The sequence below is a fragment of the Equus caballus genome, chromosome 2 (genome assembly GCF_041296265.1).
Source record: "Equus caballus isolate H_3958 breed thoroughbred chromosome 2, TB-T2T, whole genome shotgun sequence".
Taxonomy (NCBI): Eukaryota; Metazoa; Chordata; class Mammalia; order Perissodactyla; family Equidae; genus Equus; species Equus caballus.
In genome coordinates, this window is record NC_091685.1 from 111,108,520 (window position 1) to 111,127,012 (window position 18,493).

Here is an 18,493-nt window from a genome sequence, read left to right on the forward strand (position 1 = left end):
ATCTAACAGAGGAGACACATAATGGGTAATTACAGTAAACTGTGCCAAGTATTATAACATGGAAAGAACAAAGTGACACAAAAACATACGTCAGGGATATCTAACCCAGTTTAGTAGGATAAGTGACAGTTTAAAGTTAGACAACCCTTGCAGGGAATATACTAACTCTCATTTAGTATATTCCTTTATTTCACAAATGAAGAGACTAAAATGTATGTCCAAGCTCAGGTAGTCAGAACTGAAAAATGAGTTGATTTTAAGCTAATAACACAAGAACTGGGGTGAAAGAGGCAGCAGAGTATTCCAGCCAGAGGGAACAGCATACGCAAAAGCCTAGGGACAAGAATGAGCATAACACTTTAGAGATTATGAGGTCCTGTAGAACAATAAAAGACAAAATCCCTGTTCTTAGAGAGTTCGCGCTTAGAAATATGAAAGAACATGCTTTAAATAAATCTAAATCCAATTCTACTAATTTGTTAGTAGATATGTGAGAAGATAAAGTATGGTAGACTGTCAGAAAGGAAAAAGAATTATACGGAAGATTACAAATTTGCAAAAGCTATAAAAACGTAAGAAGGGACCCTGGCAATTCCTGCCATAAGCCTTCAGATTCTTTCCCACTAGTCCTGGTTTTACGACTCTAGGCTGTATATGGAGATACTCTATTTTATATGACAAATGCTATTCTTGAAAATAATGTATAAGTTGAAACACGGAATTTATACGAATTAAATGTTAAACGTATATCAGAGCTTGCAAAAATTAAAGATCCCTAGAGCTATCATATTAACGCAAACAATCCTCCATGGTCCTAGATCTGCCACTAATCCAGGTGTCGCTTTAAATAAAGCAGCTTCTTTGGCCATCAGTTATCTCATTTATTAAATGGAAAGATTAAAATATATTTTCTCTAAATTATTTTTTCAGCTTTAAAATTCTATGATGCCAAGCTTAAATTATTGGACATAAACCATTCCTAATGAGGCCACACTAGAATCTATGCCAAGAAATTAAATTTTTAGAAATACATATATTTTTATAAACCAGAAGTACACAATTAGACAAGCAAATGGACACATGTACATGATCAAGGAATATAGCTTAGGGCAAGCAATCTATGACATTTCCTTTCCTTACTAAGTTTAATTTTTAAAATTTAAACAAAAACAGAAGCAATACTTGTATATTCTTAAGAAACACAACTTTGAAACAAAAAACAGGTGTAGCTAATTAAACAATAAATACGTCATTTTGTTTTCATTATTTTATTTTCCAATGCTCTCAAAAGTTTTGAGAATGGAAAACAAGATGCAATGAAGAGAAGAAAAGGCAAAATGCCTCAGGCCAACCTAATGCCAAAACACATTTTTTCCAGTATACGACACATTCCCTGTCAAGCCTCACATCACTCTCCAGATATAACCACTTCTACAAGAGCAATTACTCTAAATTCACGCTCTTCAGAACCATCTGCTCCAGATTCAATCAACAAACATCATCTTGCCCCACACATATGGAATCCTACAATTTTATACTTGATGCTTGCTAAATTATGATGTTATTTTTGAGATGCAATTAAGTCCCTTCATTAGAAACTAACAATGAACTTAAACTGATCACAGGAGGAATAATGCTTTTAGAATTATGACCCACCCTACAAGACACTTAATTATGTGAAGAAGTAACATGAAACATAGGCATCTGGATCTCAGATTTGAACTGTAAAAATTGAGTGTAAAATTTCCTAATAATATACTCAGGCACATGAAGACTGAAAACAAGTATAACAAAATCTAAGTCTCCCTTTTTTTCCCTTTTGGTGAGGAAGATTGGCCCTGAGCTAACATCTGTTGCCAATCTTCCGCTTTTTGCTTGAGGAAGATTGCTGTTGAGCTAACCTCTGTGCCAGTCTTCCTCCATATTGTAAGTGGGACGCCACTACAGCATGGCTTGAGGAGCAGTGCAGGTCCACACTCAGGATCCAAACCCCCGGCCACTGAAGCAAAGCACATGAACTTAACCACTAGGCCACTGGGCTGGCCCTTAAGTCTCCTTTTTTAAAATGGACTTTCCTCAAAATATCAGAACTCCAGAAAATTTGTTTTATCTGGAGTCTTTACTCTCCCTCACCTCAGTATTAAGTACAGACAAAGTGATGAGTACCACTTGATATGTCACTGGGAGAGTTTTCCTTGCTCATGAATAGACAAGAAATCAAACAGAATATCCTCATACACAGTATTGTGGTTCTCACTTTATTTATATTACAAGTGACTGGTGTAGACTGGTTTAACTTAAACGGATCATTGGAGCCAGGTCTATTCTGAACTCCCTATCACTTTCAAAGGTTGCTTTTTTCTCTGGAGGAAGATTAGCCCTGAGCTAACATCTGCTGCCAATCCTCCTCTTTTTTTTTTTTGCTGAGGTAGACTGGCCCTGAGCTAACATTCGTGCCCGTCTTCCTCTACTTTCCATGTGGGACGCCTACCACTGCATGGCTTGCCAAGCAGTGCCACGTCCGCACCCGGGATCCGAACCGGCAAACCCCGGGCAGCCAAAGCGGAACATGCGCACTTAACTGCCGTGCCACCTGGCTGGCCCCAAAAGTTGCTTTTAAAAGTAATGGCACTATGGAAGGCACACTGGTCTTGAGACCTGAATATTGGACCAAAACTTGACTAACTGTTTGAGCTTGGATATAGCACGAAGCCTGTACTCATCTATGAAATAAGGGAATGTACTAAATGATTTCTGAGAGGATCTTCTGGTTCTAAAACATCAGGATTAATTCACTTCACCAGTCCTGGGTTTCAACAAACTTTCCTAAAAAATATAGCTTTACGTTTCAAATTTTTAATATCAAATAACTTATTTATCTGGCTTACCAACATCATTAAAATGCTGAGTTTAAAAAAAAGGATAGTTGATTAGAATACAATTCTTATGGCAAGAAAGGTTGAAGATCTATGGCTTGGTGGACTAGAGCAAGCACCAGGTAAGAGGAAGAAGGAACCAGGAAAATAATCAAGGAATATAATCTCATCTGGTTTTCACCTGAGGAGGGCACAGGGGTGGAGGGGAAGGGATGACAGTTGAAGCAAAGGGAGAAAGTGGGCCAACTCTACCCCTTTTTATTATAGAAGGTACAAAAACTCTAAATAATAGTACATCATCAAAACGGAAAAGGTAATCAATAGGGAAAAGACAATCCCTATCTCTGTGTCCTCAACTTTCAGTCACCCCTCAATTTACTGCAATCTAGCAGCTAGCTACAGAACCCTACCATAACTATTCTCTTCTCAGGTGCCCTTGACCTCCCAGGTAAGAAACTAAGCACTTGATGTCACTGTGGTCTCTAATACTGTGGATCCTGGCTTCACTGTTTATTTTCTGTGTGATCTTGGGAAAGTTCTTTAACCTCTCTGACCTAAGTTTCTTCAGCTACAAAATGAAGATAACCACATAGGGATGCTGTAAGAAATGCATTAATACATGTAAGGCACTTCAAACAGTGGCCAACGGATTACAAGTACTTGATTAGTGGTAACTAAAACTACATTATTTCTAATTACATCGTCCCTGAAATCTTCCCTCATTTAATTTGTCACCACTTTCTTTGGGTTCTCTTCCCATCTATCTAGACACTCCAGTCTCCTATACCAGAACTTTTCTGACAACCCAACTTTAAATGGTGTTCCTCAGGACCCCTCTTCTCTCCTCATCGGCAGTCTAAAACCTCCTGATCATTTGCAAATACCCAACACACTGTATTGTAATTACCTATTAAACTGCCTCCTTCCCTGTGCATCTTGAGCTCTAGCAGGAGAGAGTCCAAGCCTGTCTTATTCACTGGGGTAGTCCTAGCACCCAGTGTAGTGCTTGGCTCAATAAATGAATGAATGGCTGAACTCTACACACTCTCTCTCAGTGATTTCATTCATTTCAATGGCTTCAGTCACCATCTAACTGCTGATAACTTCCAAGTCATATCACTCACCCACACTCTCCTCAATTCCAAAACCTCCACTTCAAAGCCCTGCCCCTTAGACAATGTGAAGAATAAAGTGGGGTAGGAGGTGGGGGATAGAGTGGGCAGGAAGAAGACAATGGCAAGAGTCTAGACAAGAGCAATGAAAAGAGTTTAAAATTTTTTAAAAGTTCAAATTCTGAATAAATTTTGAAAACAGGGCTAACAGGATTTGATAAAGGAAGAGTCAAGAGAAAAGGAATCAAGATTAAGTCCTAGAAATAACTTGTATTTAGATAAGATCAATAGTATTTTTGTGATTGTTTTAATTAAAAAGAAAACCTTTCCTCAAGTTTTATACTTTTATAGTCTTGGCAAGACAACTCAGAAAACTTTCCACTAGCGAAGTAAATGGTATATATCACTTAGAGCTTAAACAGAATCAAAACTACCACCTGTTTTTCTGAAACAAACCACTCAGCTCCAGTCATTTCAAATGAATAGTAAACATAATATTAAGATACCCAATTCACTGACAAAAAAAATTTCCATTTCTTAAATAATATCCATAATATTTATGCAGTAGGAAAAATCCCAACATCACAAATATAACTCATATTTCAGAATTACAAAACATATGGGAAACGTCACTGTTTTACGAGATATTAGAATGCACAATAACTGTTTATTTATCCAGCTATAATCATAAATAAAGATATGATCCCTTATAAAATACATTACATTAGAGTGGTAACTGTGATACATACATCAATTTAATTTTGTTGCTCTACTGCAAGCCTACAGCAGATTCACATGTAGGACAGGGAAGGTAGAAGAGGGAAGAGACTATGATTCTGCCAACATATGACATGACAGCTCCCAAGTTCAGCAAGAAAATCTATCAGGGAGGCACCTCCAAAACAAGCCATATTTACCTCTACTCTGCATATTCTTATTGAGAGGTAAGACTTTACTGATCCAGATTCAGTGAAAATCACTACCCTAGCAAGGTAAAGGATTCTGTCAGTTTTCCTTGATATCTCCTATACTAGGATAACCAAAGTACTTCCTAAAATATCAGGAATATTGCCAAAATTCAAATCAGCTTCTACCAGAGAAATGCATAAATACACATAAAATACAAAATTTTTTTTAAAAAAAAAGGAACGTGACACTTACCAACGGCCTGTATAAACCATAACCACTGCTGCCAGGCTATATTTTTAAACCTCACAAGAACTCTTAAAAGATACGTTATCCCTATTAGCAGGTGAGGAAGCAGAGTTTAAGAGGTTAAATGGCTTGTCCAATGTCTCTCAGTTGATAAAGGCTAGTGCTGGCATTTGAATCCAGAGCTCACCATAAGCTTTCCAATAAATCCCACTATTTCCCTGGACTTTATTAAAAAATACTGAATTTTACAGAATCAGTATGTTAATTCCAACTTAGAAAACAACATTGGTAGAATTCAAAAAATGGTGGAAAATGTTGGAAAGAGAACCTTTCATGAGAGCTGGACTGTTATGTATTTTATACATAGTAGATCCTCCATAAATTCCTGTTAAAATAAGCTAATGAGGGTGGGAGGAAGGGCTAACAGCTATAAATATCTCAGAACTCTGGTACAAGACAGATAAAATTTTCCATCTCAAAAAAAGTTATGTTACAGTAATTAGATTCAGTATTGTTACTAGACCTACTTAAGTGTTATAATGATAAAATCATTGTTTAAATAAGAGTTTTAATTCTTCCTGTTCTGTGATGCTATCTTATCAAGGCCCAAGTATTTGGTATGAACATGTTGAAATGATGTGAAATCAACAAGGATGCTAAAGATAAATTCTTAAAGATGTGAAGCAAATACTTCCTTTCACTGTAAACAAAACGACTGAGTCCACTTCTTGAAGAAATCAAGCTCTATTTATATTCACTCTCCTGAAATGGCACAGGCAGCCTTAGAAGGGTAAGTTTATAATAAATCCCTATATTTGGAAAACATTGTTGCTAAGCATCTTCTAACATTCAGCAGAGTTTATATAATTCATGTCTCTGCTACATAATTAACATTTCATGTTTTCCAAAAAACTGTGGTATGCTTATCTATGTTGTTAATTTAAAACATTATAAATTTTGAGTGAATTAATAAAAGGCTATGCAACTAATTAATTAGAAAGGCAGCCTAATCCCAGGAGGAATACAAACATAGACATTAAATGTCAGGATGTGTCAGAGTTGAGCTTGTAAACAGCTTGTCCACTTGAGATAAAACATTTCAAAATGCAGCTGCTCTTTGCTTAAAAAGGTGAGCTACAAAACATCAGGCCTTTGGACAAGTGAGGACATATCAAACCACACTCTAGCTCACAAATTAATTATAAAGAAAACATAAGATTTGAAAATAAGTTTCACGCCCAACCCTCAACATTAAACATTTTATCTGCCCAGATAATAAGAGATCCAAGTGTTGAAAGCAACACTACTGTAGTATTTCCAACTTTCATATTCATTATGGAGAGAAAGTTAAAAGATACAAAAATATTTAGTAACAGTGGAATAAAAGACTAGAAAAACTGAGAGTAAGCACAATGCAAAAGATGAAGCATCACTCTTATAAACTATGGAACAGACTGTAAATCTTCTACTCTCTGGAAAAACATGCAAAAATAAACATATACTACAAGGAGTTTGATCCCACAAACAAAAACCTTTAGATTACAAAAATAATCAGGAACATAGTTCACTTAGGTTTCATGAAATTCTGAATCACTGCAATGTAGGCTCTTACTAGACATCTGTGCACCACTTTTTGCTAAAAAGAGCAGAGCTTCTCCAACTAGAAGGCAGTCCAGCAAGAAAGAAAACTATCTGACAGTCAACACGCAAAAAACTCAAAGAACACACAGGTCCACAAATCATAAGCAAGCAAATGTTCCAGGAAAAACACACGTCTATATTCTTACTTGTATTCTTAATCATTAATTCAAAACCGTTTCCTTGTGGCTCTTCTATCCTTCAAAATCATCTGCCATTTTTAAGTTTCATTTAGAACCATTATACATACCTGCAAGACAAACTTGAACACTCATTTTCTGCTAGAGTGGGAGATTTAAATGATACAGTTTGGAGTAGTACATTACTATCACATAAAAACGCTAGGAAGAAACTCAATACTATCAGAGGTAGTCTGAGAACTACATTCGCCAAACCTAATTCAGTCATTTAAATCAATTACAAAAAATCTGCAAAAATTAGAGAGATGGTTGGTCTAGATCAAGAACAGCATTTGTCGTATAAAATAAAGTACCTCTATATAGAGCCTAGAATCACAGAACAGGACCTCAGAGTGGGAAAGAATCTGAAGGCTTATGGCAGGAATTTCCAGGACCCCTTGTTACGTTCTTACAGCTTTTGCAAACCTGTATACCCATAAAGGAGCAATAATGACTTGGAGGTGTTTCCTCAGCAAAGAGCAAGGATTTCTGCAGGTAACAGTGGAAAGAAGGAGATGACTCTCACTCAAGGTGTAAAAACAAAACTAAACTCAACTCTGAGGTTAATAAACATTTTTATTACTCTATCAAGGGGAGTGGGGTGGTAATTATGTCTCCCAGCTTTCACATATATTTCTCATATCAAATACTTATTGAGCACCTATTATGTACCAGAAATCACTAATACTGCCTCTAAATATTAAGACAATACCATGACTCTTTTTTAAAAACAATGTTTCTAACTGTGTATAATTCTAAAGTCAATATAATTGTGACTGCTACCACTTGCCCAAAGAAACTTATCATGTTAAAAAAAAGAAAAGAAAAAAAGAAATCATCAGTTTAAACTTCCCTAGGCAGTCATTTTAAAAGACTGGAGAGCCATTCAAATCATTCCCTAATAACTCCTCTAAACCCAGATAGGATGCAACATTAAATGTTCATTCAAGTCATCCCCTAATAACTCCTCTAAACCCAGATAGGATGTAACACTAAATGTTCAATTCTTTGTATTTATAACTAGGAGGGTAGTTCAAATTTACCATATGGCTGAGTTTTTTCTTCCTATGCTCAATGCACACATCATAGTATACGGGGATGCCCTTGTATATTCAACAAGAGGGATACACTTTTGTGCCCATTCAATAGCACTTGAGCACAATTCTACTATTTTTAAAGTTTACAGAGTTTTAGAGTTGTTTTATCTTTCCTCTGAGTCACACAATTAACCAAATTTATAATTTGCTCAAGTCCCTAGTCAGAAATTATAAAATTGTTTCAATGAGAAAATGCAGTTAACTTCCCAATCAACATTAGTCTGCTTGTAACATTATTTCTAAGAACACCGTGGGACTAACTACCTAAGTTTAAGTCATTCAGACAAACAGGTACGAAAAAGAAGACTGAAGGGTGGCAAGGCCAGGTGTATGAAAGTAGCTGAGGCCAGGCCAGGATTAGTGAGTAACTTGAGTTTTATCTCACACTCTCCTTTTTCTAATTCTTCCTATCCTTTCTTTTTTTTCCCCCCATTTCTTTCTTGTTCTCCCTTATATCCAGGGAATGTCATATTTACAAGGTCACTTAGATATCATCTACTACAACCCCCTTAACTTACAAATGGGGAAAACTAAAACTCACATAAAACAAAGAACTTGCCCATGATCACAAGTCTGATTTTAAAGGCAGATCCGCCCAACTCTCAGAATCCATCTTCTACTATACCCCGTGCTTCTTTAGAAAAATCCCTTGCAAAAAACTCTAGCACACTGTTCTTAAAATTTATTCTGCTATATAAAGTTAGAGAATGACACTACATAACACAACATACACTAGTATTTAAGATAGTATATACAAAACCACATAAATATATTTTCCCTAGTGGACACTTTAACCCTAATCTTTTTAAAAATTACTTTCTCACAGTCTGATTCATTGCTAGATTAGGGGAAAATATCAGTTCAATACCTGATAATTTGAAATTATTACTAAGTCACATTAACAATAGTTAATATGTCATTTACTGCTTGTATGCACTAAGTACATCCTTTTTATATATATCTATATAGATACACCTATCTATCTTGGATTGGAGGCCTCTCTCCACCCCACCTTCTAATCCTTTCACAATTTTTTCAATTAAATATAACATAGTAAGGGGTAGAATTTCTCACCTTTTCTTGCCATTTTCCCAGGGTTCTTGGGGATATTACAGTACCCATGAAAGTAAATGGTCCTATTTACATCTAGTATGTGGATTACATTTTCACTTTTCCCTTGAAAGTCTCAGGACACAGCTTAATTTCTGGACTATACTCACCTGTAAAAAGATATGGATATTTTCTACTTTGTAAATTGATTCAACCCTTTAGCTTCATAGACTAAAATTAAATCAAAAAGCCTTATGCCACTTGGACAAAAATCTGTGTTTTATGATTTAATTTTTTTTTTTTTTTAAGGATTGGCACCTGGGCAAACAACTGTTGCCAATCTTTTTTTTTTTTTTTTTCCCTGCTTTATCACCCCAAACCGCCCCTGTACACAGTTGTATATCTTAGTTGCAGGTCCTTCTAGTTGTGGGATGTGGGAAGCCACCTCAACATGGCCTGACAAGCAGTGCCATGTCCGTGCCCAGGATCCCAACCCTGGGCCGCCACAGCGGAGCACGCGAACTTAACCACTCGGCCACGGAGCCACCCCCTTTATGATTTAATTTTGACTAAGAGAATGGATTTGGAGTAAGATGACCCTCAGTTAAATTGTAGTTTAACACTAGCTGTGAGACCTCTCGAGTCTTTCTGATACTTATATCACAGGACTGGTGTGAGGATTAGATAAAAGAATGTTTTCCCTTTGCCACCTTCTCACACCTCTCATTCTGCCTGTAGAACTCCTACTTTTTCTTTAAGCTTCTTCTTAGATGTCACTTTTTCTTTTTTCTTTTTTTTTAAATGAAAACCTTTATTAAAGAAAGGTCCTTCGTTTTTTAAAGATTTTGTTTTTCCTTTTTCTCCCCAAAGTCCTCCAGTACACAGTTGTATATTTTTAGTTGTGGGTCCTTTTTGTTGTGGCATGTGGGACACTGCCTAAGCATGGCTTGATGAGTGGTGCCATGTCTGCGCCCAGGATTCAAACTGGCGAAACCTGGGCCGCCAAAGCGGAGCACGCAAACTTAACCACTCAGCCATGGGGCCAGGCCCAGATGTCACTTTTTCTATATAACCATAGCATGTCCTTTCTCCATAATGGAAGTCACTACATTTTCCATAGTTTCATGAGTACACATCTCATGATATAAATAGTAGTTTACAACTCTCTTTCTGCCATCAGACAATATGCTTCTGAACAGCAAGAATCCCAGAGCCTTCTAGAATACATGAAATACATTAGAAAGTCAAAAAATGTCTGGTAAAGGATATTGAAGATTGAACCCTTGAATAGATGCCAGGACAAATGCAAAAGCAATGCTTATTACATAATAATTCAGACTCTTCATTATCACCTAATGGAATGAAGGGAGCAAAGTTATCCACTGATACTTCTGCTTCTTGATCACTAGGGAATGCATTACCATGATCAAGCCCACCGTATCTTGCGAAGCACAAGAAACTAAACAAAAAGGGACCTTACCCTAGACCATAATATATCAGAAGACTGTTTATATTTGCTTTGCAGTTTACATAACCTGTAGTCTCCCCCAACTGTGAGTCCTCTAACATGGAAACTGTGAAAATGCTCAAATAGAATGAAATCAAACTGGTTTTCTCCACCAAGAGGAAGATATTCAAAGACTCCTAAATATCTCTTCCAAGTTTTCTTTTTCTACCTGTTTTTCCTTCTCTAACCTCTTTTCCTGCACACATTAGGCCAGATTAGAAGGATGAAAGGACTAATGCAAAGGTCTTCAAAGCCTACTAAATTAGATTAACTATGAACCAATGATTTAGAGGTAAAAGTTACCATATTTCTATACTAAATTTCCAACTCAAGATTTCCATTTCTTCTATTACCTGTGAGGGTTAAACTTTCTTTAAAGCACCTTATGAAACACTGGGATAGGTCACAAACTGGAACAACAGAATGCCACAACCGAAAAAAATTCTTCCAAAGAATAATAAGGACTTAGAAACATACGCCCATACAGGAGGAGGGAATAAATACAGAGAACCTAAGATTATCAGCAAACCAGAGGTGCTATGAGGTATGTGCCCAGCCTTTAGAGGTTACCAGAAATAAACACATCTTCCCAGAACAAAAAAAAGACTACCAGCTACTTTTCAGTAAATTCTTACTTGCCTGAAGAAATATTTCAATAGCTTAAAAAAACTGCCATGATTTGAATACATTTTCCATGGTTGAAATTACTCTGAAAAACTGCACAAACATTAACAGGTCTTAAGGGCTTCGAAAATAATTACAGTTATGCCATGGTGAAGTTCTTAAACTCAAAGAGTCAACTGATTAATAACAGCCCTTAAACATCTTCAGACTTTAAACATCACTGTCACATACTCTGAGGCATTGAATTCTCAGGTTTCACTGAATACTTTTTCAGCATTTCAACAAATAACAAAGCTGCTCCTTAACAAAATTTGGATCCTCCTGCAGGCACTTCTCCCTAATTTCCAGAGCACAACATCAATAAATACTGTCATCATCAATACTGCCGTTAATGTATCCAGTTGCGTGTGTATGCACACATATGTACATGTGTTTGTGTGTGTGTGTACACTTAGGAAAAGTCTCAAAGGATATATGCTATAATAGTGGTTATCTTTAGAGGTAAGATAAAGAGTGATTTTTATTTCTTTTTTATAGTTTTCTGTAGGTTTTTCAATAAATATATTTTATGATTAGAAAAAATTAGCTATTTCCATTAAGAAATGAGGTACAAATTATCAGTATGTAAATAAACCAGAGTTAAGTCCATCAATACAGACTCACTATAGCAAATCACTCTCACCTGCTTCATTACACAAGGCTTTCAAGTCTGCTCCAACGTATCCATGAGCACTATTTGCCAGCTGTAGCAGTTCAGCTTTAGTGAGCAAATGGGGTACCCTTCGAACTAGCTTCTGGAGGATATCTAGCCGGTCCTGAGCATTAGGAACTCCAATTTCAATCTCTTTATCAAATCGTCCAGGTCTTCGGAGTGCAGCATCCAAAGCATGAGGGCGATTTGTGGCCCCAAGGACCAAAACCTGTCCTTCACTTCCTTCCTAACAAAATAAAATGAAAATCTAAGTAAATAAATAAATACAAATATAAATATATATAAATACATATATATAGGCACTGGCTATATAGACAAGGATGGATCTAACTGTCCAGGCTGCTAAGCCCTAACCCTTTTTTTAATTACTCATCCCATATTTTCCAAAGCTTAGCCTAAATGCTCCCTCACCTAGAAAGTTTTCCAAAACTTACCTCTCCATCCACACTGATGTCTGTCCCACCTCTAGCATCTTAACTACACCATTTTCATGAATAATAACATATAATACCCTATCATATAGCTGTTTTAATGTGTTTAATTGTTTTAAGTTGTCCTTTTCCCCTGCCTGAAAGCAAAGATTATGACCTATACATCATTCAATAGAGCAAGGCTCTATTACACAGGGGTCTAAGGAATCTTCTTCACATCTGGACTGTCTCTTTTTTATTTTGATGAATTTTTAAATTCCATAAAATATAAACAATATAATCAACATCCAAGTACCAGCCACCCTTGAATACATAAGAATTTTTATTCTCTGAGAATGAAATCTGGAACAAATTACCAAGAACTACAGTCATGATCAGCCATCTGTAGAAATTATCCAACATTCTATTCCAATGACCCAAGTATAAACTCACAGAGACAAGCTTAAGCGGAATGTGATTCAATGTAAGAAAACTCTAACCCAATCAATTATACTGGATGTGCCAACAGAAAATGCATGGATTACAGTGATTCTATGAATTATGAGATTAGAAGACAAATACAGTCCATTAAACATTTTCAGACTAAAACATGACTGTCACATGCTTCCAGTCCTGCCCAAAGGCAAGAACACCAGTCTACAGTAGGTCTATCCTAGTGGCAGAGAAAGAGGGAGCAAGGACAGTGATTAAGATCCTCCAACACAGAGCCTTCCATCTAATTTCCTACTCACCAGGAACCCTTCTAATTATAATAGAGCTCTCCACATATATTTGCCTTCAGGGTGAAAAAAGAGTCACCCATAAACAAAGATATTTGGTCAGCTTAATAATTATATTTCTTATTGTAAATGGATAAACTGGCATCCAGTTTACACATGTCCCTTGTGAGTGTTATTACTGTGGGTCAGTCTTCAGGGCCCTACCACCTGCAATATACTAACAACACTGAAATCCCCAGCTTTATAAGCTGAGAATCAAACCTGGGACATGATGATCACACCTAGGTACTGCCACAAGACTGTGAACCAGGCGGTCATTCAGCCTCCCCCAGCTAGCAATCCTTCTCTTGTGTTATTCTTAAAATTGTAACACACACTAGCAAGTAACAGACTTACTACCAAACCTTCATGTTATTTTCACGCGTTCAGTTTCTACCAATAGGCAGTAAAAACCAGAGAGTTTTAATTACCCAGTTTTTTAATGTGCAAAAGGAGAGCATGAGGCCAGATGATTTCTAAAATTTCTTTTGGTTTTAACATATTATGATTCTAAAAAATGAGTTAAAATTCTGCATAAGAAGTGTATTCTTCTGGTAAACGGCTGTCAGGAGTCTGAAACAATTCTTCATTCCTCTTTTCTATTAGTACTATGGATCTCCTTTTCAAAATTAGCACATAGTTTTCATTAACCATAAGAGTGTATGCCCTATTAGAGAATCAGGTAACACGGGTAAATTCTTTTTAAATGTTGTACAAACACATTTTCCATTATTCTCACTTTCTTTCCTTTTACTTGACAAACTTAAAGACCTAAAAGAATCAACTTTTACATGAGTAATAAGACAATCATGAAATTTCTTAGTAAAATCCTCTAAAATTTAACTGCTAAATCTTCCTTACTGATTTTTGCTTCAGGTTTTAAGTTAGTACCATTTATTACCAAAAAAATTTATTATTGTATATTATTTTATATGCTAGAAAATGTGTATACGTGCCAGGTTATATTATCCTAGCAGTTACTAAGAAATCTTCTAAAGAAAATTACTTTATGGGTCTTGCCTTTAGTTTTTATGAATATTTTTTTCCTTATCCTAGGATGTCCAAAAACTTAAGACATATTTAATAGTTTTTGCTACTACATACATATAACTAAGAATCAACCCCTTCCTATACAGAATCAATACTGGTGCTATACTTACTGAGCCAATACCATCCATCAGTGTTAAAAGTGAAGCGACAATTCTTTTTTCCACTTCATTCTGAGCCCCTTCTCTTTTAGGGCAAAGTGCATCCAGCTCATCAATAAAAATAATTGACGGGTGCCTAAAAACAAACAAGTAAAATGAATTCTCTAATACACATTTAATTTTTAAATTTGATACGTTGCATTTCAATTAAAAATTTGAAACTAAGTAGTTTTAATTTTTTAATTGAAATGCAACGTATCAAATTTAGGATATAGTTAATAATATTAAAGACAAAGGCAATAGGATAAGCTGAAAAACCTTAGGTTAATTCTGGTCCAAATTTTACCTCACAGTATCACATTCTAGTGGATCTGCCCTCAATAAAAAGAAGAGTATTGAGAACAGTCTGTTGCTCATAAGATGAGAGTCTATGCCCAGAGAGAACTTGCTCACTAGTGCCCATTAAATTGTTATGCCAGGATCAATTCAGAAGCTGAGGCCAGAGATGTTGTGCCTTGGAGGAGATTTAAGTCGAAGGGATAAAGAGCAGAAATGCTCTCCTTTTTTTACCTATTAAAAAAAGAACTTTCAAGATGATTAATTCTCCCATAAAAAGATGAACATTCTCTCACAAGAGGAAGCCTCTACTGCCAGGAACATAACAACAAACCAGGAACATAACCACTGATTCTCAAATCTTCAGTATTGGGACTACAAACTAATTTCACCTACTATCACTGGAAAAAAAAACTTTAAAAATGGAAGTTCTTTTGATAACAAGGTAGTACTTATGATAAGTTAAATACCAAAGCAATAGTGGAGACATAGCCATATTATGATTATTACATTAGACCAAGTTATAGACCAAATTCTAACATTTCTTGCAATGTAACATGATAGCCTAAACTAAAGAATAATCAGTAAGAATCATTTTAAAGAATAGAAGATTTATCCCTTTGAAGCAAAAAACAATAAAGTTTCAAGCATGAAGGGCTACTAAAATATTACAGTCCACTAAGGGAACTAGATATACTAGATATGCCTAAGTACCCAAAAGAGAAAATCATAAATTTATATGCTCAAAGTCACATGACATCAAACAACACTCTTAATTCTTTTACTTTGTGATTTTTTTTTAATTGAGATATAATGGACATTTAATATTATATTAGTTTCAGGTGTACAACATGATTCAATATTTCTATGTATTGTGGACAGTCAGCATCTGTCACCAAACATAGTTACAAAACTTTCTTTCTTGTGATGAGAACTTTTAAGACCTACTCTCTTTGCAACTTTCAAACATACGCAATATAGCATTATTAACTATTGTCACCATGCTATATATTACATCTCTGTGACTTATTTTATAAATGAAAATTTGTACCTTTTGCTACCTTATCTATTTTAATAACTCATTTACCAAACTTCCAAAACAATATTAGATAGAAACAGATTAGACAGAGCTTCATTAGATTTACAATCTATTTCTAGTGCTATCACTATTATTTCTGTACTATTCTTTCATGCTTCACATAAAGTGTTAGTATGTCTACTAACACTTAAAGTTAGTTATACTTTGATTAATACAGCCTTGACTACTAATTCCAAACATCTAAAAATAAAGAATACCGCAGAGTGGCTTCGGCAAATATCTGACGTAATCTTGCTTCAGTCTCCCCATAGAATCTGTAACAAATAAAACACATTTAAGGACCAATTCTGTTTTTAAAGCTTTGTCTATAAAAGTTCATCTCACTTTTCAAATATTTCCAGAAAACTTAAAATTACTTTCAAAATTATTCTCCAAACAATTTTTATATACATTAAAAAGCAAATTTAAAATATTCCAACATATGAAATACCCAGACAGAATACTACGCTGCCATTTTTTTAAAAACCACATTTAGGAAGTATATTTAATAATATTGCTTATTCTATTAAATTATGCACCTACTTGCTTATAATTTCAGGACCATTAATTATAGAAACATAGGCTCCGACTTCATTGGCAACAGCCCTGGCAATCATTGTCTTTCCAGTACCTGGCGGGCCATAGAGTAACACTCCCCTAGGGGGAGGAATTCCTGGAAGAAAAAAAAGAGAACACTGAATTCAGCATTACTAGGTTTCTTATAAGTGTTATCATATGACTTCAAACACGAGTTATAAAATATAAATTTACTTTGCATCACAAAACTAAAGTAAGAATCAGACCTTCTTTTTTCTCCCCAAAAAGATGCACTCATTAGTCCAAACATTGACCTCCAGCACTGACTTTCTCTCTATGGACCCAACCAGGCCAGGCACATTGGCAAAAAACTGGCTGGACACACACACTGTTGCCATGCCCCATCCCATGCAGCAGAGTTCAATGATCAGAAAACAAAGCTCAAACAACAAGGACATCCAAAGGCAAGCTACCAATCCCAATTTTCATCCAACTAGCTGTCTCAGAGAACAGAATAACCATTACTAGCAAAATACCAATCCAAGGGTTCATTTATATATATAAAGGTTCATGAAAAAGGAAAGAGTAGAGAAAGAGATGGTAGGCACCAAACACATGCAGAGGATCTGGGCAGTAACTATACAGAGGAAGTCCTGAGTTTCCTAAGAGCCAAGTCACTCCCTCAACCACTTGCTTCAGTGCAAAGAGATCTGCACACAGCTACATTTCTTAACAAAGAAGTTTTATCCAACATATTCGAATGTTTGGTTTATTTCTTTAGTTATTACAGCTGATCCAGCACGACAAGATACTTATTCTAGATTCAATACAAACAATTGTGGGAGTATGCAATTAGAAGGGACAGGCTGCAACTAACTCACATTACAACCTAAAGAAACCAAGCACAGAAAAAGGCTCTCTCAACTGGCCTCTCCCAAAGCAACTCTCACCTCCTACCATACCTATCACTTAGGAAAGAAAAACGGGAAAAAAGGGTGAGCGATCATTAGATAAGTGGAATGAGCCAACTGCTTTTTAGTTTGAATTTAACACTTTGAGGTGCAATACACTGAAGAAATCATACCATAGCTCTTGAAAAGTTCCGGCTGTTTGAGGGGCAGTTCAATTATTTCTCTAATTGCCTTCAGCTGACTATTTAAGCCTCCTATCATGTCGTAAGTTACTTTGAATTGGTTGTCTTGCTCTTTTGAATTTGTACGAATCTTTGTAAAACTGACTCTTGTTGTTGAAGAAATAAAATAAAAAGTATCAGTGTTGCACTTTGCTCCCAAGCTGGCTGACTTCAGCAACCTCTCTTTATTGACAAGTTGTTCGTTTCCTTCTCTGGCAGACTCAAAACTGCATGTAAGGCCTGTGGCTTCCTCTAATCCAAGTCCACCATCATCCCCAGGACTCTGGGTAACATCCAATAAAATGTCACCAGCTTTCTTTATCATTCTGTCATCTACTGGTTTGCAAGGAGTACTGCTTGATGTTGGGTCCTGGGGCTCTTCCAGATCTAGCTGGCTTAGTTGTACAGATATATCAAGGGTACTGGTTTCTGTGCTGGACCATTTAGAGGTCATTCCCTGAGTATCAGTGTCAGAGTCACTCTGAGGCTTTCTCAATATCGTGCCGTCTACCCCTTTCACTTGCAACACTTGCAACTTGCACGGTCGTCCATAGAATGTACAATACAGAAAGTTGCCTGGTAAAACAATCTTGCCATCTGGAAAACAATTTATTAAATATACATGTTAGCACAATTTTTCACCCTTTTAATGTTTAAACAGCTATTTATTTCATCTATTAACAAACTATCTGACTGAAAAAACTAAATCAAAGATGGGAGCATTTATAAAATAAGTGTTGTGAAAAATAGAGGACCTAATATTCCCATTGGTAGAAAACTATCTGGAGGTAGAAGGATAAGATGATTCTTTGAAATCCTCTACACTCAATGCATCTAGGATACTATCAACTATATAAACAAATAATCAGCCATTCTATGTTCAATAATGAACTAACCTGACAGCATATCTAAGTCAGCAAGCCATGATAACTTTCCTACTGGAAAGAGAAAGAGCTCAAGGGTTAAAAGTCTCAGCTCTACTATTGACTTTGTCCATAGACAAGTCATATATTCTCTCAACTGCCAATCAACTGGGGGAAAAAAATCTCTATCTCAAAAGGACATCAATTCATTGAGGAGAATATTCTCTACACTATTTTGAAGAAAACTATTATATATACAG

At 35.9% G+C, this 18,493-nt stretch overlaps 1 protein-coding gene across 9 annotated transcripts in view; it reads right to left on the minus strand.

Annotated features, from left to right (window-relative positions):
• AFG2A (AFG2 AAA ATPase homolog A) overlaps positions 1 to 18,493 on the minus strand; it is a 309,252-nt gene that overhangs the window by 280,436 nt on the left and 10,323 nt on the right. For all 9 annotated transcript variants that reach the window (XR_002806528.2, XR_011436155.1, XR_011436156.1 and 6 more), the window contains exons 5-9: positions 17,323 to 17,967; positions 16,245 to 16,374; positions 15,920 to 15,976; positions 14,300 to 14,423; positions 11,921 to 12,176 (exon numbers count right to left, since the gene is read on the minus strand). Coding sequence is in view for 5 of the 9 variants with exons in the window: in XM_003364517.5 (XP_003364565.1) it covers positions 11,921 to 12,176; positions 14,300 to 14,423; positions 15,920 to 15,976; positions 16,245 to 16,374; positions 17,323 to 17,967 (1,212 nt within the window). In the remaining 4 variants the exon portion in view is untranslated. The remainder of the gene's footprint in view (positions 1 to 11,920; positions 12,177 to 14,299; positions 14,424 to 15,919; positions 15,977 to 16,244; positions 16,375 to 17,322; positions 17,968 to 18,493) is intronic.